General features: G+C 35.1%; 1 protein-coding gene across 1 annotated transcript; it reads right to left on the bottom strand.

Moving 5' to 3' along the window:
• Positions 1 to 5,376: 5,376 nt before the first annotated feature.
• LOC114287878 (uncharacterized) lies at positions 5,377 to 26,406 on the bottom strand. Its single transcript, XM_028231321.2, has 7 exons — positions 26,162 to 26,406; positions 25,780 to 25,809; positions 23,719 to 23,811; positions 7,080 to 7,206; positions 6,346 to 6,637; positions 6,147 to 6,201; positions 5,377 to 5,699 (listed from the first exon to the last, which is right to left on the bottom strand). Exons 1-7 carry the CDS (start codon positions 26,309 to 26,311, stop codon positions 5,622 to 5,624), a joined length of 825 nt encoding a protein of 274 aa, XP_028087122.2. The 5' UTR covers positions 26,312 to 26,406; the 3' UTR covers positions 5,377 to 5,621.
• Between the last annotated feature and the right edge of the window lie 337 nt (positions 26,407 to 26,743).

The following is a 26,743-nucleotide window of genomic DNA, read 5'->3' on the forward strand; positions in this document are numbered from 1 at the left end:
TTCATGTGTCTCAAGGATCGTCGGAAAATATCATGCTCAACTCAGGACAACTGCTTTGTTCTAAGTTAGCAGGCTAGCCAACTAAGCCTTGCAAAACCTGTCTTGTTATAACACCGAGGAAAGAACAAATAAAGAATATGTAGATGGCTCAACTAACCACTTTCAGTTAGATTACAACAAAAGTAATATAAAATTAAAGCAAGAAAACAAGTATAAGATAGAAAATTAAAGAATTGAAAATTCACCTTTCAAAGAAAAATTGAACTTCTTGATTTCTAAACTTCCTTTTAATCACCCTCAAGATTGTGAATTACGTTCTCAATCCTCAATTCGAAAACTTGGAATTTGAGCTAGAATGATGTCTTTGGACAAGGAGATGATCACTTTAATCTTCCTAAACTTGGCAAGGATTACTCTTTCCTTCATCAAAGCTCTAGGACTTGGTTTCAATGAGTTTCTTGGGAGATTTTTGTAATGAAAGATAAGATCTATATGAAGGCTAGACAACTTCTCTATTTTTGTAAGACAACACTCTTGTTTTCAAACTCTAATTTAAACTCATCATTCTCTCTACACTTCTTCTATCAAATTCATCTTCTCAAATTCAAGACTTGAGCTTTCCTTATATAGGCAATGCAAGTGAAGCAATGGTAGAAGACAAAGTGGAAAACTAATGGAGCATTTAGGGAAGATAATAGAGCTAATGGAGCTCAAATGAAGTTAATGGAAGACAAAAATAGAGTATTACATTCAATGGATCAAGCATTAGGCAATGGAAATTGAGTATACATGCAATTGGTGCAAACATGGGTTAGAAAATGGCGTTGTAAAGTGCCCCACCCGAACCAATAACAAAACCCGTCTGCACTGTCCTTAGGCAGTCGACCGGCCAGAGAGAATTTTTCCGTTTTGCTTCGTTTCAATCTAGCTTCACTCCGGTTGTCGGACAAGGCTTAAACACTTGGCCAAAGCAAGCTTAGGGTTGTGAACAAAGCTTAAATTCCATTTTTTTTTACTAAGAATTTTGTGGGAAACACATTCTTATTTTCATCATTAGGTAATCAAAAGAAAGCGCCCAAGTCTTAGGACCTGCCAAAATGGGGTGTCTACACTAACCCATTAGGTTTGAAGAAAGAAAAGTTTGATTTGTTGCAAGCCCGCTATAGGATTCATTCTGTACAACCTTCAGTATTTTGGACGTATTTCTCTCATCCGATATCAGCTTGAAGTGATTCAAGCGGCATTGGAAAGCTAACTTAAAGCAATATGATTTGTGTGAAATTTGTGTGAAATAACCAAATCTGGCATTTATTAAGGCAAAACAGACCCTAAAGGTGAGACCAAAAAGTTGGGAATAATTCTATCCGAATTTTCTTTTTATTTTGGAAAATTTTAGCCTCTTGAGTGTTACTTAAATAGCTCCTATGTCTATAAATACATGACCATATTCATTATTCGGGTTGTTCATAATTTTAGAGAGAGAGAGAGAGAAGAAAAAAAAGGAGGATACGATGACATGTGTAGTTAAAGAGCTTCTCTTAGGGTTTGGATGAAATTTTAATCAAGTAACAATATTTTGTATTTAGTTTAGGATTTTTATTATCAGTTCAACAGTTGTATAAGATTAAAGATTTTTATTTATTTAATGTATTTTGGATCATCATGCACAGTGCATATTTTTAGTTTCTATGATTCTAATTGCATGCTTATATAATGGTTTTTATTGATTTATTTTTGCTCAGTTAAGATAACCTATGGTGGTAGAGACGAGTTATGTCGTGAGACGATTCATGTCAATACTAGATAGTCTATGTTAATAGTTAAACTGCAAATATCTTCTAGATGATATTGTTGGAACTTATAGTATCCGCTTCCGGTATCTAGGGGTTAGGCATCGCAACCGGCCAATAACTATGATTACCTAAGGTCGATTGCAGAACAATTAAATAATTAAATGCATGTATAAATAATTAATTAAAAAAGGTACTAAAATATTCATTGGAGTTTCTATTTAATTGTAACATAAAGACTATTAATCAAATAAGTGGATCTTTACAAATATTACAAAAGTATACTGTGCATCTACTACATAGTTCCATTCCCGAAATGAGTCATACATCTTTGTCACTAATTGTTATCTACTTCAAATTGATAAACAACTTATAAGCATACTGTAGAATGAGGAGCATTATACTAAGAGTATAAACGTTATTAAATCACCTTGGATAAGTGTGAGGCCTCTGACTTTTGTAATTTTCTTTTTAGACCCTTATTTTAGAATTATTTCAATAAAAACTCTCGATTTCTTATTTGATTGCAATTTTAACTCTAGAATCGAAAACGTGTGACAATCGAAAACTCGTAAATCCTAACCAAACTCGGGAACCTAGGAATCATTTCCAAAGCTCTAACACTAATTAATTTAACTCCCTAATTAAGGATTTATCACTCAAAACCTTAGATTTTTTTTTCGACGTTACATTCAATTAATTGCCATTTAAATCGAAAAGAAGAAACATTAACTGAATTAAATTCCCAGAACCTTAATTTTATTAAATTTCACGCTTAAACAAATTTTTCCAAATCCTAAAATTAAACCCTAGCCCTCATAATTTAGCTGAATTATATTTGGACCGCAAGTAGTACCATTATATATATATATATATGTTTGAACTTGTACTTTCTTTAAATAAACAGATTTGTACATAAATATCTTCTAAAATATACATTTTGTACACATAAAAAATCAAAAAATCTCTCTAACTCACCTCCTATGACCGGCCATCCCTAGGGAGTTAAAGAGTGTTGTGTACACTTTGGACATTTAGCTAAGATTGTAGAAGCTTTGAAAGATTATGGAGAAAGCTTTGTAAATATATATATATATATATATATGCATGCAACTAGCTTGGTCCAAGCCCAACAAATCACCAACTAGATCGAGATTAGAGATATAATTAAGGGCTCTAAGCATCCTACATTTCATTTCATCCTAACTAAATCAAAGAATGTTAAATTGAATTGGAACAAAGGGCATTTTGGACATTTCATGCCAAATTCTCTATAAATACACCACTTCCCTCCACATTTTGGAACACACAACACACTCGTACACCACATACATACACCCCACGGCTAAGAGGAGATGAGAGAATGAGAGAAAGCCTGGGTGGTGAAGGAAAGGAAGAAAAAAGGAACCCCGTCAAGTACTATGTTTTTAATTCTTTAATTATGCATGTGATTATGTGCTAGGTGTGAATTTGAATGTTAATTATGTGACTAATGTGGTTTTGACTTCATATATGTTGATCATACGAATATCTATTTTGATTTCTGTTATAGTCTGAAAATTAAAAACCTTAATGGCGTCAGAAGCCAAAATTGAGTAGTTTATTGCGATTACATAATTTTTAGAGTCTAATGAGAAGTTTGATTAAAATTTGATTCAATTTAGAAATATTAAGTTTTGATTAAGTTAAGTTAAACATATTTAATTAACTTAAGCCTCAATTAGAGCCCTAAGCTAACCTAGTGTAAATATATTGTTTCAAAAAGGAATCAATAAGAACAACACATAATCATGTTTCTAGTATCATTATAGTCTCATTTTATGATTATTTTTATGTTTGTAGGATTTTTAGGTGGAGTATTTTGATAATTTTATATTTGCTGACATGAGCTGCAAGAGTTGTCCATGAGGAATTCGAGGAATTCTATTTCCACACACTTACTTATCTCGGTGTACACACTTGATGAAATATTATTTTAAGAACAATTATACCCTAAAATAAAATAACCATAACACCCATAATATTACATCAAAATATTCTCTATACACTCATCCTCCTTCACTCTCTCCACTGGCAAGCCATGGAAGCCAAGTGATTGAATACAACCCCCATTGAAATTCCACATCTTTGTTACTTGCAAAAAATAGATTAAAATTAATTTCCATTAATACAAGCATTAAAGCCTGTTACACATTGTCATTGATATATGTATGAATATATATATATATATATATTTTTTTTTTTTCTAGGGAGCGGAGGGGGTTGGTTTGGTGGGGATTGAAAGTTATGTGATTAAAAAAATGGATTCCATGTCGAAACAATTTTGTTAATTTGATAAAGGCGGTGTTAGTCAGAACCAAAACTAGGCCGCAGTTAGTGGCAAACAAAAACTTGCACCTTCTGTTGACATCATCTACAACACTCAACAATTTGGAGGTCTTAATCCATGGAGCTTTGTTGAAATTTATCCTTCAGATTGAGTGGCATCTTCTCTTGTTACTATCACTGGGACAAGCCCCTATCTCTCCGTCAGTCTTCCCACGCCAATCCAGATGTCAAAGCTCATGATCATCCCGATGCCTCTCCCTCCAAGCCTAATTCTACTCACATCATAATCTTCATCACCATCTTCTTCTTCGTTGTTAATTGATTTTTGGATCGATGTGATCATCAGATTTCGGATATAAATGTTTGAACATTAGTGTGTTGAAGGAGGGTTTCAAACATTTGAAAATCAGATGTGTGGAAGGAGGGATTAGGTCGTGTGTACAAGGATAAAAGGTACGGTATAATTGAAACATAAAGTGTATGGAACGAGAAAAAAAATCTATAACCAAATTAATAATTGTGTGCATTGAGTAATAGTGTGTACTGAGATAAGTAGGTGTATGAAAATTAAATTTTCCGTCGTCCATGGATTGTCTTTTTGGTGAATTTATTTAATTAATTTTTATTTATATTTTTATTTGGTCTTAAATTAGTTTTAGAAATCAAATATATTTTTGTAATTTCCTTTTTGGTTCTAGTTAAAAAGTCTCCTAATCCTAAATGAAGTCATGTAATTTAATGAAGTGGATATTCTAGAAAATTTTGAAAAGCTTTAAACGTTTCTTATAGATTGTGTGATGCAACCCTAACTCTAGGTGTGATGCTCAAGGAATTCTAAGAGTAATTCTCAAATCAATCTTCTTCTTCTCTTCTTTTTCTTTTCTGTTTCAATTTTATTCTCAAATTACTGTTCAATGCCCTCTAAAAGTGCATTTTACAACCTCAAAAACCCTATCCAATCACCCCCAAATCAATCATAATCCCTTTCTCTACCTATTAGTCTTCAATTTAACCCTTAAAACTTGCACTGTTTAGACTGTCAAAAAGCCTCTATTTTCACCCTAACAACACTGTCCTGCATCATGAGGGGGGTAGCTTAGTTCTTTATTTTTGGTGTGCAAAAAGATCAATCAGATGTAAGCCCAAAAAGTACTTCAAAAGTTGAGATTCCAGATTGAGCGAAGACCTTCAATACTTCTCCTTCAATTTGGGTTGGGATTCAAGATCTGAAAAGCAAAAACGAACTGCAGTTCCAATATGATCCAGATCCGCAAGAAGAAATATTTAATACGAAAGAACAGTTACATCTTTATAATGCAAAAACGGCATTTGTTATTGCCAACATAGGATTGTTGGTGCCCTGAAAAAATCATGTGTGATCCCAGCACAATTTTCCTAAACTAGATTTGAGTACAGAATTCAACTGAATTACCAGGACAGTGCGAAAAAAACTAGCAGAGATGAATGGATCCAGTATTCAGACCATCATGCTGTGAAGAATTGTTAATTTACAACCAGCAGCTTATCACATAATGATTGATACGCTGCGCTGCAAGCCTTGAACTTTTCCTCAGCAACAGCCTGTCCATGTATAGCAACTTGTTGATGTCAATAACCATTACAATCACTGGTCATAGGTTCACAATTCAAGCTCACCACTACACTATATAAACAAGAAACCAATAACCAAAGAAAAGAAACAACAGAATGTGCTATAAATGTGGAAAAATGGCTCCCAAAGTTGGTAGCAAAATAACACAGCAACAATAATGGCTCCCACAGTGGTTATCAAAAATGAAAATATTGAAGACTTGAATTTTGAGGAAAAGAAGGAAAGAAAAAGAAAAAGTTTGTTATTATTAATTGTATCCCCTCTTTCTGTACAGGTTCACTTTTGGTCATCAATAATTGCATCCCCTTTCTGTATGGGGTTCACTTCATATTAAACGAGTCAAACTCTAGAACTCACACTAAACAGCGAAGCCTCAATATTTGAACCCCTGACCAATAATCGCAAAGCATTCATACCTTGGAAGAGCCTTGGTGACGATCTGGATGCCATTTCAGTGCACACACTCGATATCTATAAAGGAAACAGTAGATGGAATTCAAATAACAAAGGAATAACATAATTCAATTGAGTTAAAAACACTAGTAAATGGAAAACTCTAAGCCCCTTTTAGAACAGATAAAGAAGCTAGGAAAAGGGAAATTCATCAGAACTCACGCATTTTTAACATCTTCCAGCTTTAATGGACCATTAGCACTCAAACCTAGGGCCAGTCGGTCTGATGCCAATTCTGACTCTGAACTGTCTGACTCTGTTGAGGAGTCATAATCCTCTTCATCCCCATGTCTCCAGTTCCAAGAGGTCCTATAGTTATTAGAGTAACCTGATGAACTCCTCCATCGAGAAAAGTCTTCATCAACAAAGGACCAGTAGAAGTGTCGGTTTCCACCAAATGAAGATCGAAAAATGGTCTCAACGTCAATATCATCTTTGCAGAAGTGGAAGTTTCCTGATGAGTCAAAAGTCATGTATAGACTAAATCAAGCAAAGGTTTTGGTGAGAGTCTACTTCTATAATAATAATAATAATAATATAAAATAAAAAAGTTTAGTTGCAAATTGTTTCCGAAATGAGGGGAATCTGAAACTCCCATTTGGAAGAAAATCAAGAACAGCATCACATTATAGGTCAGAGGATGTAGGATTTTCATATGATACGGCTCAATGGGAGACTAATGACACCAAGATTAACACCAAAATAGTCACTATCAAACAATATGCTAGTTTGGGACCATCCATAAGACTCGCACCTCCACTATTTGAATGAATTAACCCAAAATGTTCACTTTCTTGTAATATGTCAACAGATACCTCTACAACTAGTTCCACAATACAAGGGTCATTAATGGATTAGAAATTAATTGTATAAAATCACGGTGCACTAGCTTGTACCTGAAGAATGGGATCCTTTGGTGCCAGTCCTGCCCCCTTTGGGAACCTTAGCCCCGTATTCACGTCTAAACGTTGAGCTGCCTTGACTTGAAGATGGATCATATTCATCAAAACCATTATGCCAGCTCTGAAACCTCAAAAAATAAATAAATAAATAAATAATAAAAAGAGGTAAAGAAACTGTTGAATCTTTTGCTTATCAGCCGATAATGAGCACTATTGCTTCCACTAATAAAAACAACTTCTATATTTTGACAAGTAAAGATAATATAAAATACATAACCAGAGCACCAAGGGGTGCCACCTGCATACACATAATGATATCGAAACAAAACACCAAACCCCCTACACATCCAATCTACTTAAAAGAGAACAAAACCTAAAATCTGTTTCAAAAATGAATCAACAAAACCAGAAAATACAAAGGGGACAACAATCTACTATTCAAATTAAAGGGCCTCTATCCCATCAAAAGCCCTTCGATTGCACTTTTCCCAAATAATTCACATCAAACACAAAGGCACTAGCCAAGCCTTCGTTCTTTTCTCCCCACTCTAACCCACACCCAAAAATGAACAAGAGCTCGTATGGTCCTAGGGAACACTGGACAAACCTAAATATCCCAAGAGTCTAAATAAGAAGGTGATGCACAGAGTATAAGAAGTTTAAGGCAGACTAAATTTAAAGAAGCGATGACATGTAGACATTGGCATGATTTCATAAAGAAACTGATAGAAATCTTCTATAATCATGTTTCTAGTATTATTAGCGTTATTTTATAATTATATTTATGTTTTCTAGGATTTTAAGTTTGGGGGTATTTTGGTAATTTGAAAATTTCTGAATATGAGTTCGTGGGTCGCACATGGATTGTCTTATGGATCAAGTTATTTAATTAGTTTTTATTTATGTTTCTTAGTTGCTCTTAAATTAGTTTTAGAAATCAAATATATTATAATAGTTTCCTTTTTTAGTTATAATTGGTTTATGAAGTCTCCTAATTTTATATAAAGTCATGTAATGCTTATAATTCAATGGAGTTGATATTTTAGAGAATTTTAGAGCTTTTAAAGTTCTTTATAGATTGGGTGATGCAATCAAACCCTAAGTGTGATGCTAGATCTATAGTGATTTCAGGAGTGATTCCTAGATCTATCTTCTTATTCTCCTTTCCCTCTTTTATTTTCTGCACTTTTAATAGTCCAAAAACACTGTTCACGGATGCTGTTCAAAGCCCCTAAACAGTGCCAAAATCCCATCTTTTCATGTTTAAACTCTTACCCATTATTTACCCTAAACAAACACTACTTGTCTCCTATACTTTCATTGCAATTTCAGCCATAAAATCCAATTAAAATCAACCCCAAAAGCCCAGATTTGCTGCTGCCCTAATCGTTCTACATCAGAAGGTGATTGACAGATTCCTCATCTTCCTTGCACATTCAACACCATTTAACAAAAAAATTCTGCCTTCTAATTACGATATCAATGGTAAATATCTTTCCTATCTTACCACCCAACCAACAAAGGAAACCTTTAATGGTGCCTGTGAAACACAAATACCTTTCCATGTTAAGGAAGAATCCTTCTATCCTACTAAGATTTCACCTTGAATGCTCTAGATCTCAGTCTCATCCATCTCAAAGCATGCTCTTCATCACCAATATAGAGAATAGATATAAAGCACGGACACCTCTCCAAAGGTCACATACTGGCGTCTGACATGTGCAAGTTCTGGACACGTGCTGGACACACTGAAGGAAGTGTCCCTTTTTCACTTAGACATGCAATGGACATGTTGGGACATATTGGGGACACAAGACAGACACGTTGGAAACACATAGGGGACATGCTGGGGAAATGTTGGAGACTTGTGTCCAAATTTATGTATTTATTTGTCACTAGAGTAGCATACCCAAGGTTGATGGATTTGATGGAAATAAATATTTGACATAGAAAAATATATAATATTCAAGTACGTGACATAATAAATTTATAAAATTATGTATTTTGCACGTCTCCCGTATGTCATGTCTTGCATTTTGTGAAAAATTGTGTATCCACATATCATTGTCGTGTTATGCATTTATGTTCATGCCTCTTAGAAGAATAACATAGACTAAGGAAGATCTGGCAGTTCTATGACAGCCAACCGTTCATGCATAAAGCATATTATGTTATTCATGCATATTAAACTTGTGTTATATGTCTACTTGTTTGAACTAGTGCATGATAGAGATTATAAGAGAAGGAAAGTTAGTTAGGACTTCAAGTCTAGAGAATTGCTTGTTTCATGCTTTAAGTTAGGGAATGATTTAGATTGGAATGTGAAATCATAGGACGTCCCTATAATTTAATTGAGGAGCTTAAAACTTTAGTCTAATGAACTAATTCATTTCATATTATTTGATGTTTTGCTAATTAGGATTAATTAAGTTAAGCAAGATTAGGGTAAACTTGGATTCGTTAGCACAAACATTGATTAATTAAGTTAGCTAAGTAGGATTTGCCAAACCAAGCAATCACATACCTCCCCCTTTTGTCTCCGCTCTTTTTGTCCTATATTTAAGTCATCAAAATCAAACAAACCAAAGGAAAATCTTCTAGAAAAATTTGGAAGAAGCTAGAGAAAAGGAGAAGGAAAGAAAGAAGAGAGAAAAAAGAAAGGCTCAAGGATCGCATCCAAAACTCAACTTGTGACGACCCCACCACGTATAATATTTTGCATATAATTAATTAAGGAGATTTGGATTTTAATTAGTCATTATTCGGATTTAATTAGGGATTTATGAGAGTATGGAGTCTGATTTATATATGATTCTATTAAGGATTTATTTTGAAATTAGAAATTGAGAGCTTAAATGGCTTAATGAGGTGAAATTGATGAGTTAAATCAGTTTAATTTCAAGTATTGGACCATAAGGGAGTTTAATTAAATATTCGAGTGAGTGTAGTAAAATTAAGAGTTGATTAATTGGGTCCAAATTGGAGTTAATCAAGTTATGAGGATTGGAAATTAAGATTATTGTGAATTAGATTTACTTATGAGGTATCCAATTTGAGTATGTAATTTGTTGACGGAGATTTTGAGTTTGATTTGAAATTGAAGGCCTTAGTGATTTAAGAAATCAAAATTGATGATGGCAATAAGTTTAATTTGATATTTGAAGTCTTTTGAGAATTTGATTAAAAATCTGATTCAGATTGATGAAAATTAAATAAAATTAATTGGACCTTAATTGAAGTCAATTAGACTAATTAAATTATGTGGGATTTATAATTAGTTATGGTTAATTAAATTATATGCTAATCAAGATTTGTTAAGACTAAGCGTTGCTTAATTAAGTTAATCTTAATGATAAATGGAATTGTGGAATGGTCTAGAATTTGAAGGTGGGTGTGGGTGTGGGTGTGCAGAGAAATTCTGTGTGTGTGTATATGTTAAGGAGTCAAGAGTTGGTCTCATTTGCATTGTGCTGAGAAACCCGTGAGAGAGAGAGAGAGAGAGAGAGAGAGAGAGAGAGAGTGTTCATTCCTGGGTTGTGCTGGAGAAGGATCACAGGAAAGCCTAGAGAGAAAGAAACCCAAGTTTTTGAAGAGGAATAAAGGAATAGGAAGGCTCAAGGGGGAAATCAATTATAATTCCTGAAATTAAAACTTAAGGTATGGAATTTATGTTCAATTTATGTAGAATCTTCATATTACACTTGAAATTAAGAAAATTATGGAATCAATCTCATGGATTTTGTAAGAAATTGGGTTTTGAGTAAGAAATTACGTTAGGTTCACGGTTATGAAAATTAATTTGGAAATTAATTATTTTGGATTTTATTTTTGTAGTCTTGCATGAAATTAAGTTCCATTGTTACATGCATGAGTGAATTATATAAGTATTTGAGTCTTGTATTTACATGCATCATATATTTTGAAGAATTTGAGCTATTCAATTTCATATTTTGAAGAGAAAAATGAACGGTTTTATAAAAATCGTGTTTATGGAAATTTGGAATTAATCCTAAAGTTAGATAAGGTTTTGATTTTATAATGAAAATTAGAAATTAGTTTGATTTTGATCTTTAATCCATGCATTTAATGTAATTTAAGAGTTTTACTCAGATTAAACATATTTTGGAACATCTATGATTATAAATTAATTTTTTGGGTTAAAAAATTGAGTTAAATTCAAATTCTAAGAGATTGATTTTGTAATTTATCATTTAAGTTTGATTTTTATTATTTTCATGAAATTGGATTCCATCTTTACATATATCATAGGTTTTCAAAAGTTTTGAAGATTTAATTCATATTTTAAAGGAAGAAGAACAAAGTTTTGAAAATCATAAGTTTGTTTATGAACATTTTAAGTATAATTTTGAAATTAAAGGAGTTTTAATGTAAATGATTTGAAATTGATAAAAAATTTAGATTTTCTTAAGTGTTTTCATGTTTATAATTAAGCCCCGCAAGACCCTAAGTTTTGAAAATGTGTTTGGAAACTATTTTGTTGATTTTCGAAATCCAGAATTTTTTCAGACCGCTCGAGCGGTATAGTCACCGCTCGAGTGCACCTCACGAACTCCCAGTAGTTTTGCAGGGTACAGTCCGCTCGAGCGATCAAGTGGTGGCTCAAGCGGTCAGGCCATTTCAACATATTTTTAGAAAATTACATCTTGATTGTATAACATTCCTAGGCATGAATTATGATTCATTAAGGACTAATAAGCTAGGAACCAACATAAATTAATTGGTCAAAGAATAAGTCATTGATTAAGTAATTGATTAAGAAAGAGGAAGTAAAGTAAGGATTCGGTTTATTTAGGAAGAAAGATAAGAGAAGTAGAATTTGATCAAGAGAGTCATATGGTGTTTCAATGTGCTCGTTTATATGCTTTGTGTAGGTTGGACATCTGAGGAGTTACATTCGAGTCACACTCACTGTGAATCATATCTCCATAAAGATATATTCGAAATATGTTTTGGAAAATCGTTATATGAATCATGTTTATGAAATGCTAATTTTTATGAATGAATGAATGTCCCTTTTCGAAATGTATTGGTGGCATCCATTAATCAGGCCCTCGCCCGGGGAAAACAATACCGTGGCCCTTCGTTAATAAGGCCCTCGCCTGGGAGAAACAATACCATAGCCTTTTGTTTGATAAGGCCTTTGCCTGGGGAAAACAATACCAAGGCCTTTTGTCATATGTGCACAGAGATCTCTAATGTTAACCTGAGTGGTCCCTTTGTTGACTTTCATGGTCCCTTTGATTATGCCTTCGAGCCCTTCGTATTGGATTGGATGTACCACGTATAATGATTTGTTAATGGATTCGATATGGAAAATGCTTTGTTCGATTTTGATATATACTTCATTTGAAAATGTATGGATTTTGATATGATAAATATTCGCTTTGGAAATGATGTTATATGATATTTGGAAATGCAAAAGTATGGAAAATACTTTATTTTGAAAATGATATAAGATTCGATTTGAAAATTGTAAGACATGCTTTTAAATTGTTATGGACTTCATTCATTAACCTCTTTATTTTGGTATTACTTACTAGGCTTTAGCTTACCCCTCTCCCTCATATATATGTAGGTGAGCAACTGGAAGATTGGCAATAGAGTTTGCTTCATAGTCCGCCCTTTTGTCAAGCCACCCAAGAAGGGTTTCCGTGTTGTGGCTTTAGTTTTTTTTTGTCAAGCTTGTTAAGATTTGTACTTTCGTTAAGTCTTATATGTACTGTGAGATGTATAAGACTTGCCTTTGTATATGTATTATAAATGTTCTAAATTTTTTAGTTTATCATGTATGCACAATTCAATGGACTATAGTATTTTGTTTTGCTTCCACTTCAAGCCCCAATATTAATTAAATATTTTCAAAATTTTGTCATTGAGGCTTGATTACAGGTCGATCATGGCCTAAACCTTTAGGGGCGGGTTTAGGTCATGACACAACTTTCAGCAAATCTTAGGTAAGATTCCTACCCAAAAACTAGTAGTAATCATCCCTAACCTCTAAAATCAAGAAGAAACTATGATTAATTTGGTTCAAAAAGGAAGAAATGGAAGCAAGAATGAAGAAGGATAGGTTATGGTGAAAAACTAGGTATATAGCTTAGGATTTCACCACTTTGGTTGGAATTTTGATATATTTGATGTAAGTAGGTTTTTATGTTCACATGTTTGTGTAATTTCCAGTGTTTTAAAAAGCGCGCTTAGGCGCGCGCCTAAGCTCAAGGCGAGGCAAGGCGCAGCTTTGCGCCTCAATCATGGTGAGGCGAGGCGACACAGGTGAAGCGTTGCCTAGGCAATGAGGCGAGCGCCTTATTACGAAACGCAAGGCGAGCGCCTTGTGCGCCTCGGCTTTCTTCCACTCCCAGGTTCTGCTCTCTTCTCCTCTTCTTCTCTTCTCTTCTCTGTTTCTTCTCCTCTCTCTGCTTCGTCTTCTCTTCCCTTCTTTCTGTCTTCTTCTCGCTCCTGCTTCACGATCGCTCTCTCTCTTCTGCTTCGTTTCTGTTTCACGATCGCGAGCTCTCACTCTCTCGCCTTCTCTCTCGCGATCTATCTCTCCCTTTTATCTTTTGTATTCATATATATATATAATATTATATACTACCGATTATATAATATATAATATATAATCTACAATATACTTATAATATATAAAATATAATTGATTATAATATATAAAATATAATTGATTTATATATATAATATTATACCATACCTATTATATAATATATAATATACTTATAGATAATATGTAAAATAATAATTAAATAAATTAATTATATATATATATTAAAAATTAATATTTTGCTGAATAGATAATAATAGATAATAAATAAATAATAGATAATAATATACATATTAAATAAATAAATTAAAAAAAATTAATAGATAATAAATAGATAATAATATACATATAATAGATAATAATATACATATTAATAGATAATAAATAAATTAAATAATATATATATTAAAAAATTAATTATTTTTTTTTTCTTATTAAAAAAATTAATAATATACATATTAAATATTTGTTTATATTAGAAATTGTGCTTTATTAATATTTTGCTTAACTTTTATAACTTGCGCCTCGCGCCTCACCTTAGTGAGGCGCGCGCCTCGCCTCGCGCCTCGGGGCTTAGGCTCCAGGTGACCTTGGCGCCTCGATGCGCCTAGGGCTTTTTAAAACACTGGTAATTTCCAAGGTTTACATACTTGAATCCATGTTTGGAAGAAGAAGTTTGAGAATGAAATGAAAAGGAAGCCAAAAGATAGAAACTTGAAGATTTGGTTTTTGTTTTGATATTTTGATTTAAAAAGAAGTTAGGGTGCTTCTTTTCTTATGTTTTTCAGGTAGTTTGAAAGCTAAAATTCATGCCTTTGAACCCTAGGAAGCTTGGAAAAGGAGGGAGAAGAGAAACCATTTTCGGACCTAAAACAATTGCACTCAAACAACCATTTCTGCACGTGATGGTGTCATGGCCGCACTTGCCGCCAGCCATCCCCTGTTCACCAGTCAATTCTGAAAAAATTGCACCTTCGGCCACACCTACCTTGGCGCTTCCACACGTGCGGTTTTGGTCCTACACGTGTGGAACATCCTTATTCCACATATGGTTTTCTTTTGCAACCCTTTTTGTTTGGGACACTTCTTGTATGCATTTGACGCCTAGTTAAGGCTTGAACTAGACTCAAAACAATATTACATACTTAGAAGAATTTAAGAAAACATTAAGCAACGTTTATGTATTCGGTTTGTAAGCTTATTCGAATAGGGTTGGTATTTCAATGTTGTGTTATTGTTTGATGTAGGTCAAGCTTTGGAAGGAAGCAACCCTTTGTCAAACCAAGCTATTTGTGAGTAGTGATTTAGTAACGCTATGTTAATCAATTATTTTCCCAACGCAAATCTTGATTTTGTCTACAAGCTTCGATGTATTTTGCTATGAATGAACATTTATACTCTTTTATTATGTACTTAGATGGCTTTCTTGGATCATATACCACAATTGGGGGAATATCCAAACATGTGTTATGGCCAAGCTCATCTTGTTACGTTTAGCTTGTTACGTTTAGCCAGTACGCGGGCTAGTTAAACTCCTTGTAATCCTTGAAATGCTCATCATTATGTATTTTGTTCGCAAACCAAGTTATGTTTTGTCTTGTACAAACTTATATGAGTATTTTGAAGAAATGTTTAAAGCTTTCAATGTTCATTCATTTACAGCCTTACTTTATTACTATTCACTGGGCAATGGCTCACCCCTCTTCCTTATATGTATGTATGTGGAGATGAAGAACAAAGACACAAGAAAGAGTTGCACTAGACCCCTTTTTCTTTTATTTTGTCTTTTTGAGGAGTTGTAACCTTGAAACCTGTGTTTTGTCTATATGCTGTTCGTTTTTGTAAAGACATCTTTTGATGTTGTATTCTTTTATTTTCTTGTTTGGACATGTAATTACCAAGGCAAATAAATAAGAAATATGCTTGTTTTGTTTGTCATCTTACTTATGCACTTGCTCTGAATGGATTTTAGATTAATATAATTGACAGATTATTCGGCATAAGCCCCAAGGTTATAGTTCAGTCTTGTTTTGTCTTGACAGGCCTTTGGTAGTCAAACACTACTGGCCGATCATAGCTACCACCCTATTTCGGGCGGGGTGGGGTCGTGACAAGTTCACTACCTCTCAATTATGGACGAAGAGAAAAATTTTGTTTGCGGGGGATTGAGGCAAGTGTAGCAAAAATATTAAGTTATCTTTTGGAAACTGAATATTACTTACATACGCTAAGAAGCATGGACACTCCCACAGAGGAAGCATGTCCGACACTCCTACAGAGGAAGTGTGTTGAACACTCATAAAAGCATATCTAACACTTCTTCAATGTGTCTTAACTAAAAAATAAAATTCATAATATCGGACACTTAAACGACAATTCGCAAACACTTCTTGAACCCTACAAACTTTATACTATTAGATGAATCTTTTCATAATAATTATATTCTGCATTCTTTAGAACATAACTTATGCACTCTAATTATGCTTGAAACCTTTTATAAAATAAATATATTGTTAGAATTTAATTTACCATCACCTACCACCACTACCACCTCACCTACTCCACTAAACCTAACCCACTACACCACTACCACCTCACCTACTCCACTAAACCTAACCCACTACACCACTACCACCATCCACTACACCTACATCTATATAAGGAACCATTTGTAATAGACAGAATAACAATCAATCAATATCAATCAATAATATACATCAATTTTTCTTACATGGTATCAGAGCAAGGTTAACAACTTAGTAATTCCGCTTCACTGGCGGGCGGCAACCTCGCCTTGGCCGCCCGCCGGACAAACACAAATTTCGTTAATTTTTTCTTTCATGGCAGATTCAACAACAACAACAACCACCACCACCACTGTCCTCTTCTCACTGTTGTCACCACTGTCAACCTTAACCCATCGATGTCGTCCCTTCATTGCTCACGGGTGGTCTCGTTTGCGGCATGTACCAGCTTGTTACCTGGTGTGTTCGTTACAGTCGTGGTCGCCGGTGGGCTGTTTTAATGGTTTGGTGAAGAGCTTCAACGTTGGCCATGGTGTCTTGTACCAGCTCCGGCGCTGATACTACAGTGCGTGAGGAGGGTGTGTTTCATGCTCCATTGGTGAGTGGTTCTTTTAAGTGTGATACAGCATGGGCTCACGTGCCTTTGGGCAGTGCGTTCCCGCCCATACGTGTGTACTGCAGTGTGTACAAGTGGGTGATATTCTGCCCACTGTTTTGTTCAAAACTTATAGCTGTTTTGTTGGGTTTTGTCGTTGTATTTGACTGGTTCATGAATGGCTCACGTGGGGTCCAAACCAAACCTCTCTCTCTCTCTGGTATATTCCCTCTCTCTCTCTTTTTGTCCCCCCACCATAATTGAGCCCACCGCCCCACTTTTTTAACAGATTATTATTATTATTATTATTATTATTATTATTTCAAACATATTATTATTATTTCTTACTTTTGTTTTTATTTTTCTTTCACTTTATTTTTAATCCTTTTTTTTTTTTTCATTCTTATTTCTGCTCCGTAAGAAAAAAATAAATAAATAAATAAATAAATAAATAAATAAATAAATAAAAACCACACCTCGTTTTATTCATGACAGGGAATCAACCCCGATCACAATTTTACAAAAAAAAAAACAAAAAAAAAAAAAAAAAACAAACAAACAAACCACCACAACACACCCACACCCACTGTGGGATTTTTCTTCCTCTACTCTGCTGCAGGTCTCTTCTTCTTGCCTCCGTCCTGGGCGGCCCTTGACAGTGTTGCCTCTGTGCTTCCTAATCCACCAAGCACATTCACTCCCCCCTGCTCCTCCACTGCAGCATATGGCGGACCTCCAAATCGGAACATCACGGTGGCCTTCCGCTTCAGCTCCTTGTTTTCTGCCTTTAGCACACTTATCTCTGCTCGCGCATCCTTATACATGCGTTGGAGCAGAGCCAGCTGGGAGTTTAACTGTTGCACCTCATTTGTCCTGCTCTGCAGCCGGTGCGACAAGTTTGTGACCGCAGTCATGGTTTCCACACATGACTTCAGAGTATACTGATTGGCCTCAATATCAGTTTGCACCGCCATTTTTTGCTCCACCGACCGCATCGGAAAGTTCAACGGAGCAAAACCAGAGGTGTTTGGTTGAGGTTCACTGGCCACCGCACCAGTTATTTCTCTTGTGGACTCGTTCAGTTCTGGAAAGAGCGTGAGCAGACCACGGGAAGAGGAGGCCATGTTCTGGGTAACTGGACGGGAAGAAGAGGCCATGTTTTGGGTTGCTAAGTGTTTCAGCGAAGTAGCGATTTCAGACGGATAATGTCCGAAAGGGTTGTTACAGAGTGTTTCAGATGTTACAGTTGGTTTCTGGGCTACAAAGTGTTCCAAAGTTTCTCTCTCCGAAGAGGCAGAGTTTTTTCAGAGAAGGGTTGGTTTCAGAGGTTTCAGACTGGTATGCACAGCCTCCGCCTCAACCTTGGTTTAAATAGCCAGGGCCGATCCGCGCATCGCGCGCCACTTGCCGACAGACGACAAAACGGGCGCGCAAGCCAAGGCGCTCACGTGCCTCGCCATCATGTCCGGCACATCTTTTTATGACTTGGGCTCGCCTTTTGATGGCACGCCTTTTTATGGATTGGGCACGCCTTTTGATGGCACGCCTTTTGAAAGATTGGGCACACCTTTTGAGGGTGCGACTTTTTAAGGGTCCGACAAGACTCTGTAAACTGTCCCGACATTGATTCCGGTTAGCTCCTTTATGGGTCCGACAAGACTCTGTAAACTGTCCCGACATTAATTCCGGTTAGCTCCTTTATGGGTCCGACAAGACTCTGTAAACTGTCCCGACATTGATTCCGGTTAGCTCCTTTATGGGTCCGACAAGACTCTGTAAACTATCCCGACATGGATTCCGGTTAGTTTCTACAACGGTCCGACATGACCCCATAAACTGTCTTCTACAACGGTCCGACATGACCCCATAAACTGTCTTCTACATCGGTCTGACACCGCCATCTAGTGTCCTCTACAACGTTATGACACCACCATACAGTGTCCTCTATAACGTTATGACACCACCATACAGTGTCCTCTACAACGTTATGACACCACCTTTCAGTGTCTTCACCAACGGTCTGACACGACCATACAGTGTCTCCTATCCTTTTTTTATTTTTATGTATTTTCTTGTTTTGTTCCTCTCTTCAAACTCAAGTTGGTTAGTTTCTATCCTCCTTGAGTTTGCAGGGGACTGTTAGAATTTACCATCACCTACCACCACTACCACCTCACCTACTCCACTAAACCTAACCCACTACACCACTACCACCTCACCTACTCCACTAAACCTAACCCACTACACCACTGCCACCATCCACTACACCTACATCTATATAAGGAACCATTTGTAATAGACAGAATAACAATCAATCAATATCAATCAATAATATACATCAATTTTTCTTACATATATCATATGTATTATAACATTCTATAATTGTTTTGCATTCTTTAAAATGTAATGTTATGTGAATGTTATCTTAAGGTCTAGTTTATGAAATATATAGCTTTTTAATGTACTTTATGGTTGTTACATATTTTTCATTATCTTTGAATAAATTATCAAAATATATGACATATAATAAATTTATAAAAATATAAAATTTTAACGTGTTTCAAACTTGTTGTGTCTTGCATTTTTGAAAAATCGAGGTGTCCTTGTCATGTCACATATCCATGTCCGTGCTATTTAGTACAAGACTTGTGGAAAAAAATTAGCATGAAAATTGATAAATCTATATAAGTCATTTCTTATTACTTGTCTCAATTATTTTATGCAATCTTTTGGCTATATAATTCAAAAATTTATACAGATTAAAAAGCTATCTCTATGATTTCAAAAATGATAAAATCGTAGAATTGATATTATTACATAATATATCAGTTGGAATAATTTATAACCAAATCAAACCAAACCTTAAGTCCCATCAAATGGAGTCCGGCTACATGAATTTTCTTCTCCACTCGACTCTATCCAAGGCCATTTCGTTAGTCAAATTAAGGAGATGCATATCTCTATTTATTACACTAACTCACGTCAATGCAGGTCTGCCCCTTCCCCTAGCACTTCCTTCTACCATCACTGTATCACATTTCTTCACTAATGCTTCTGTTGATCTCCGTTGTATATGACTGTGGGGAAGTGAATTTTGGGAATACTCCTTTGATCCAAGTAGACTTTCCAAGATCACTTGGATATCCTCTGTACTGGATATGTGGTTCCGATCTACTATGCCGGAGCTTTCATTCCGATGGCTCACTCCGTTGTACTTGTCTTTTATGTTCTCTCTCTTAAATAGTGGTCCAAGTATTTATCTGTTGTTTTTGCATGCCTCTACTTCAGGCTCCTCCCCTTCTTTTATAATCTTTTCCACCGGGATGGGCCAGCAATATAATCCAATAGGGCCCTTCTGACCCCCCTGGATTACTCAGCTTCGGCTTATGGCACGTGGTATATGGGTCTTCGAGCCTATTCGGCAACCTATTCATGGCCCATTTGGGCTTTGCTTCGATAAGGCCCTAGTCATGGCCCATTTGGCTTTGTTCCTATACGGCCCAAGTTATGGCCCATTTGGCTTTGTTCCTATACGGCCCAATGGTCATAGAGCTTCATTTATTCGGCTCTCACAATGATAAAACCATCTCAATCTATTCTCTCACAACTTATCTTCTATCGCTACTACTCCTACCTATTCTCGATTACACACATTCCTAATTCTATCTTTTCTAGTCTTACCACACACCCACCGTAGCATCCTCATCTCAGCAGCACTCATCTTATCTACATATTGTTTTTTAATTGCCTAACATTTCAACCCATACAACATAGGTGGTCTAATAGCCGTTCAATAGAACTTCCATTCTAGTCTAGTAGGTAGTCGTTTATCGTACAATACCCCAAATCCACTTAAGATACTCCACCTTAATTCTATAGACTATATCCACTCCAATCTCCCTAACCATTGTGATAATCAATCCTAAATAATGAAAATTCTTATTCTTAAGTAGTTCTTGGTTCTCAATCTTCACTTCTCCTCTACTTCCATTGATACTGTTACTAAAATTACACTCCATACAATTTGCCTTAGTTCTGTTTATCCTAAATCATTTAAGTTCAAGTGCTTCTCTCCAAGTCTCCAAGTCTCATCCACTAACATGATATCATCTGCAAAAAGTATATACCATGACACATCATCCTAAATATTTCTCGTCAACTCATCCTTATCTAAAGCAAAAAGATAAAGACTTAAGGTTGATCTTTGGTGTAACCCTACAGTAATTGGAAATTCACTTGTCTCTCCAGCAGGCGATCTAATAGTAGTCACCACACCTTTATATATATATATATATATATCCCTAATCACATCAATGTAACCTTTTGTCACCCCTTTCTTCTCTAACACCCACTAGATTATATCTCGAGGCACTCAATCATATATTTTCTCAAGATCGATAAAAACCATGTTAATGTTTTTTTTTCTTTTCTCTATACTTTTCTATTATTTTCCTCAAAAGATAGATCGCTTCCATTGTTGACCGACCAGGCATAAACCCAAATTGATTCTCTGACATCTCTATTATATCTCACAATTAACATTCTATTACTCTCTCCCACACTTTCATTATATGATACATCAACTTGATTTCTCTATAGTTGTTGCAGTTTTAGACATCTCCTTTATTCTTATAGATTGGCACTAAAATACTCTTCATCCACTCCTCTGGCATTTTCCTAGTCAACGAGATCTTGCTAAATAACCTAATCAACCAAGCAACCCCCTTCTTACCCAAACATTTCCAAACTTCAATAGGGATATCATCGGGTCTTAAAGCCTTATTCGATTTCATCTTCTTCGATATCATCGGGTCTCAAAGTTCCTAATCCTACGATAGAACCTATAGTCCTAGTTTTCCTTATTACTGTCTACTTCCTCTCCTTTTGACCTACCTCCATGTTCCTCATTTAGCAACTTTTCAAAATAGTTCTTCCACCTCTCCTTAATCTCTTCATCCTTCACCAACACCTTAGAGTCCTCACTCTTGATGCACTTAACCTAATTAAAATCTCTTGTTCTCCTCTCTCTTATCTTACCAAGTTTGTATATCATTTTTTCTCCTTCCTTACTACATAGTCTACTGTATAGGTCATCATAGATTTTCAACTTAGTCTCCGTCACTACTTTTTAACATCCTTATTAGCCAATTTGTAACTCTTAAAGTTTTCCTCAGTTCTATCATTCTACCACTTTTTAAAGCCCTCTTTTTTTGTCTTTACTACCGCTTAAACCTCTTCTCTCCACTACCAAGTTTACCTAGAGTTAGGTCCCTTTCCTTTCGACTCTCCAAAAACTTCCCTTGAGATTCTCCTCATACAATTGGCCATTGAGTTCCACATAGTGTTCGCATCATTCCAAGTCCCAAGTACCTTCTTTATCATTCTATTCTTAAATATTTTTAATTTATCCTCTTTTAGGTCCCACCATCTTGTCCTATGACCCACTATCCTTCTTAGCTTGGTATTGCTCTTTAAAGCATAAATCTAGTACCAAAATCCTATGTTGAGACGTCAGTCTCTCTCCAGGAATCACCTTACACTCCAGGCATTTTAGACGGTCCACTTTTCTTACTAGAAAGTAATCTATTTGGCTCCTAATTAACCCACTCTTAAAGGTTATCAAATGCTCCACTCTCTTCTCACCACCAGGTTAGAAGGCAATGCAAAATCTAAAATACTCTTACCAGCCTCATTTCTATCACTAAAACCATACCTGCCATGCCCGTTTCATAACCTAGCTTATCTATTCCTACATGGCCATTGAAATCAGCCCCTATAACTAGGTTTTCTCCTACAGGTATCTCCTGTAATACCTCATTCATTTGGTCACAAAAATCTCTCTTAGTCCAATCATCTAATCCTACTTGTGGGGCGTATGCACTAATAACGTTCACTATATCCTCTCCAATAACTAGTTTAACCAACATAATTCTGTCACCTTTCCTAATTATTGCAACTACATTTTCTACAAGACCCTTGGCAACTATTATTCCTACCTCATTCCTGTGCCTATCCTTGCCACTATAATACAGTTTAAAATCGGTATCCTCTATTTCCCTAGCTTTCTCACCCGTCCACTTAGTTTCTTATATGCAAACTATTCTAACTCTTCTCCTAATCATGACATCTACCAATTCCATAGTCTTACCATTTAAAGTTCCTACATTCCATGTGACTACCCTAAACCTATAATCTTGGAATAGCTTTTTTATCCACGCTCGTCCAAAAAAACGCAAAAACCTTTGCCCATTTTCCACCACCCAGGCGTCAATGCAGCTCCCCTTGCTCACTTTTCAAAACACTCGGAGGCAGGCACAAAACGTCACTTAAGTAGAGTGACCTAGCATTTATCGATTCAAAGTAGGATTCATTTTCATAAGGGATCCGAGCAGCTCTTTTACGTGTTGGTTGTTGGCTACCTAACACACAACCTTCCTCGTTTAGTCGAGACTGGGACCGGTGGAGTTGGAATAATTTATATAAATAAAAAATGTATCTCGATAATTTTTATAATCAAATAAACAACAAATGACATTTACATATCAAATCAATTGAATTGATGTTATTAGGTAGTATATGAAATAGTGGGAGTCATGACGTATATATTGTAGAAATACTGAGGGTAAAACGAATTTTAAAAAACTTAGGGGAGTCTTCTATATAAATTATCAAAATACTCATAAATTAGAGGGGTAATTTAAAAAACTCCAGACACTTTCGGGGGTCATGGCCCCCATTGGCCCACCCATAGCTTTGTCCATGAAACTCTCTCTAAAATGCAACATTTGTGTACCTTGAAGAAACCACCATATTTTGAACAAACCACCCTTCACCAATATCTTTCCCATTAGCAAGTAAATCTCCAAATGTGAAACCAAACAAAATTTATATTGTTCTACCACTCATAAAATAAGTGAGTCAAATCATGATAACCTGAAATAGGTGCTCCGCAAAAGCACTGACATTGCGCAACAATGTTTGTTTTGAATGCAGCTTTCTGAACCTTTTTGAGTAGTGATTAGATCTCTGTAGATAATCAATAGCCAAAGGTAGAAATCATTTAATCAACATCGAAAAAGAAAAAATAAATAAAATGAGAACAAATAGAATTTGTCAAAGGTGTGTTTAATTAATGGAAAAATACATTAAGATAGAACTTAATACAAGAAAAATGATAAAATGGAAAATACTAGAAACCGTGCAAACATATAAACATTGTTTGCCAACGAGTTGCAGACTTAATTGACATGCAAACATATAAACATTGTTTGCCAACGAGTTGCAGACTTAATTGACACGACAAAAAGTATGGTTAAAAGTAGGGTTACAAACAAATCAAGTTGCCCATGAACACCTCAAACTCGGCTCCTTTGTTAAATAAACAAGCTGAAGCCAAATTTTAGGGTTGTTTATTAATCAAGTTGAACTCAAGTAGACCTAAGCCTCAAATAGTCTCATAAACACAAGGATATATCAATTAATATTTATTTATCTCAAATATATTTTCATTAATTTATTTTATTTATTGGTTTATGTTTGGTGTTTGTGTAAAATGTACTTATTTGATTAGTGAAACATTAATAATATGAGCATTCTTTTATATTTTTCTCATAATCTTTATTTTTCCCTTAAATGTGAATGTTCATTTAGGTTTGACTTTTCTTTTCAAGCTCGAGTGAGCTTGGCTAGTTTATGTAGTCAAGTTGACTAGAGCTGAGCTGAAGTATATCTTGAGCTCAAATAATATTTAGCGAGCTGGGCTTGAACACCCCAAAGCTCAGCTTGCTTACAACCTTTGTTAAAAGATACATATTACAAAGTGTACCACGTTTTATCTTTAAATCTAAAATAAATCTTAAAAATCAGTATTTTACAATCAATGACATATTTACAATTGTTCAACATATGTTTGAATAGCAAATAATCCTAATGTTTCCATCCATAAGAAAAATGTGCCATATTTCCCCAAGTTAATTCTTACCTCCAAATGTCATAAACATTACAGGTTAGAACCAAACACAGTGGGTTTTCAGTTCAGTTAGAAGCAAAAAATTTGAACCAACAAACCTTTGATCATAAGATTCATAACCTATTCAAATCTCACAAATCATTTAGATGTATTTGATACTACATCCTTGTTTAACTCGATGGAATGTTTAATTCATTCCAAGCTGCAAATTTTTGCATCATCAATATGCTATGAAACTAGAGTCCACAAAGGAACACCATGGTGAACGAAGATAGAAGAAGTAGTTAGCTACTGAGTATCAAAGAGTACAATGTTCCCACTAGCGTGAATTCCACAATCTACTAATAAATTTGTACATAATTCTCTAACACAGAAATCAAGAACTGCAGCTCAGACTAAACCTATCATAATAGTAAAAACAATGTGTATGCTCATGCAAAAAATGGTATTCTCAATAATACTAATGCAACAAAAAGGTAATCTTACAAATATGTTGTGTGTACCTCAACCTTAGCAACTAGTTGCAGTACCAAGTATATCAGATTTTTAATAAGGATGCTCAGAATATCCCACAAAAGCATACATATTTCTTTGTCAAAAATAGGCCTTTTTTTCAAAGAACAAGCCTTTATTAAAAACTATTATATACTTGGCAACATTTATACGGGAGCTTCTATTTGCACACACCCATTACACTCTATGCACATCCTTTTCAATAAATAACTTGTTCGGAGGTAGCATTCCAAAAATAAACAACTTGTTCGGAATTAGCATTTCAAAAATTATCATTTCTTTCGACAGTAGAATCCTGAATTTTTTTTATTTTTTCGACATTCAACTTCCGAATGTGTTTATTTGAATTGTGTGTGATGTCCATAATAGTAATTTCATTTGTGAATAAAATTGTAATAAAAAATTATCATTAAGTGTGTGCACAGAATGGAATGAGTGTGTGCAAATAAAAGCTCCCCATTTATACCCATCATAAACTAGCAAAAACAACAACATTAACAAAAAAATCCTACCTTGGATGAATCTCTATAGGCACCTCCGCCCTACAAAAATGGGAAAAATCATTAGCTTGTCCACAACAGAAATGAGTAGTGTCGTAAAATAAATAGCATTTCACTCCATTAAATTTAGAATCACTAACAAACGAAAATTCATGGGTTAGCTATGTAGAAAAAAGAAAGGTTAGGGTTTTTATGGTGGCTAAAAAGCCCAAATCTTTCATAGGATACTGTTAATTATATCTCTGAACCCATTACCCTCATTCAATATAATACCAAATTGTAAAGCACATGCCATGGAAATTATTCCAATAAACATAGACATAAACATGTATGCATACATACATACATACATACATAGGGAGAGAGAGAGAGAGAGAGAGAGAGAGAGACTAACAGAATCCCAATGGGTGCGTCTCCTGCGATCCAAGAGGGGAGTCGAATGGAAGAGAGCGAGAGCGGCCCTGATATTAAAAGGGTTAGACTGAGAGTTGTTGAGTAGCGCTGGTCTGGCAGCAGCCCTATTTATATTCATATTCATATTCATATTCTCATAATCATACAATACTCATATCGAGCCTGCAATTTGCAAAATGAAGTTGGAGGAGTAGGACACAAAACAAAAATAAAATGAAAAAGGGTCCCTCAAACCTGCGACACCCGCTAACGCAGACACAATATAGGGCTAGTGGACTCGGAAACTCGGACTACAAACGGATACTTGATGTGAACTCGGGCTCACGAACTCGCTGCTGTGCACGCGAATAAAGATTGAGACTCAAATGTTTTAAAGATAGTTTTAATGAAGGGATAAAGAGTGGGTCTACATGTGGTGTGATGTGTTTATTTATGTTTATGTTTTTATTTTGTTTTTTTTTTATTTTTTCTTTCTCTTGTCACATTTAGAATTCTAAAATTATAGCTCGTTTTGGGGGGCGATTTGTGTAAATTTTTAAAAAAAAAATTATAATATTAAAAT

The sequence above is a fragment of the Camellia sinensis genome, chromosome 12, assembly GCF_055761805.1.
Source record: "Camellia sinensis isolate YWXY chromosome 12, ASM5576180v1, whole genome shotgun sequence".
NCBI lineage: Eukaryota > Viridiplantae > Streptophyta > Magnoliopsida > Ericales > Theaceae > Camellia > Camellia sinensis.

Bases quoted from the DNA above. Each gene is read 5' to 3' on its own strand.
- LOC114287878 (XM_028231321.2), bottom strand. From the start codon at position 26,311: ATGAATATGAATATGAATATAAATAGGGCTGCTGCCAGACCAGCGCTA. The intron at 25,810-26,161 runs GTTAGTCTCTCT...CCATTTTTGTAG, and splicing joins GACGCACCCATTGGGATTCT to GGCGGAGGTGCCTATAGAGA. The intron at 23,812-25,779 runs GTAGGATTTTTT...GATTATCTACAG, and splicing joins CCTATAGAGATTCATCCAAG to AGATCTAATCACTACTCAAA.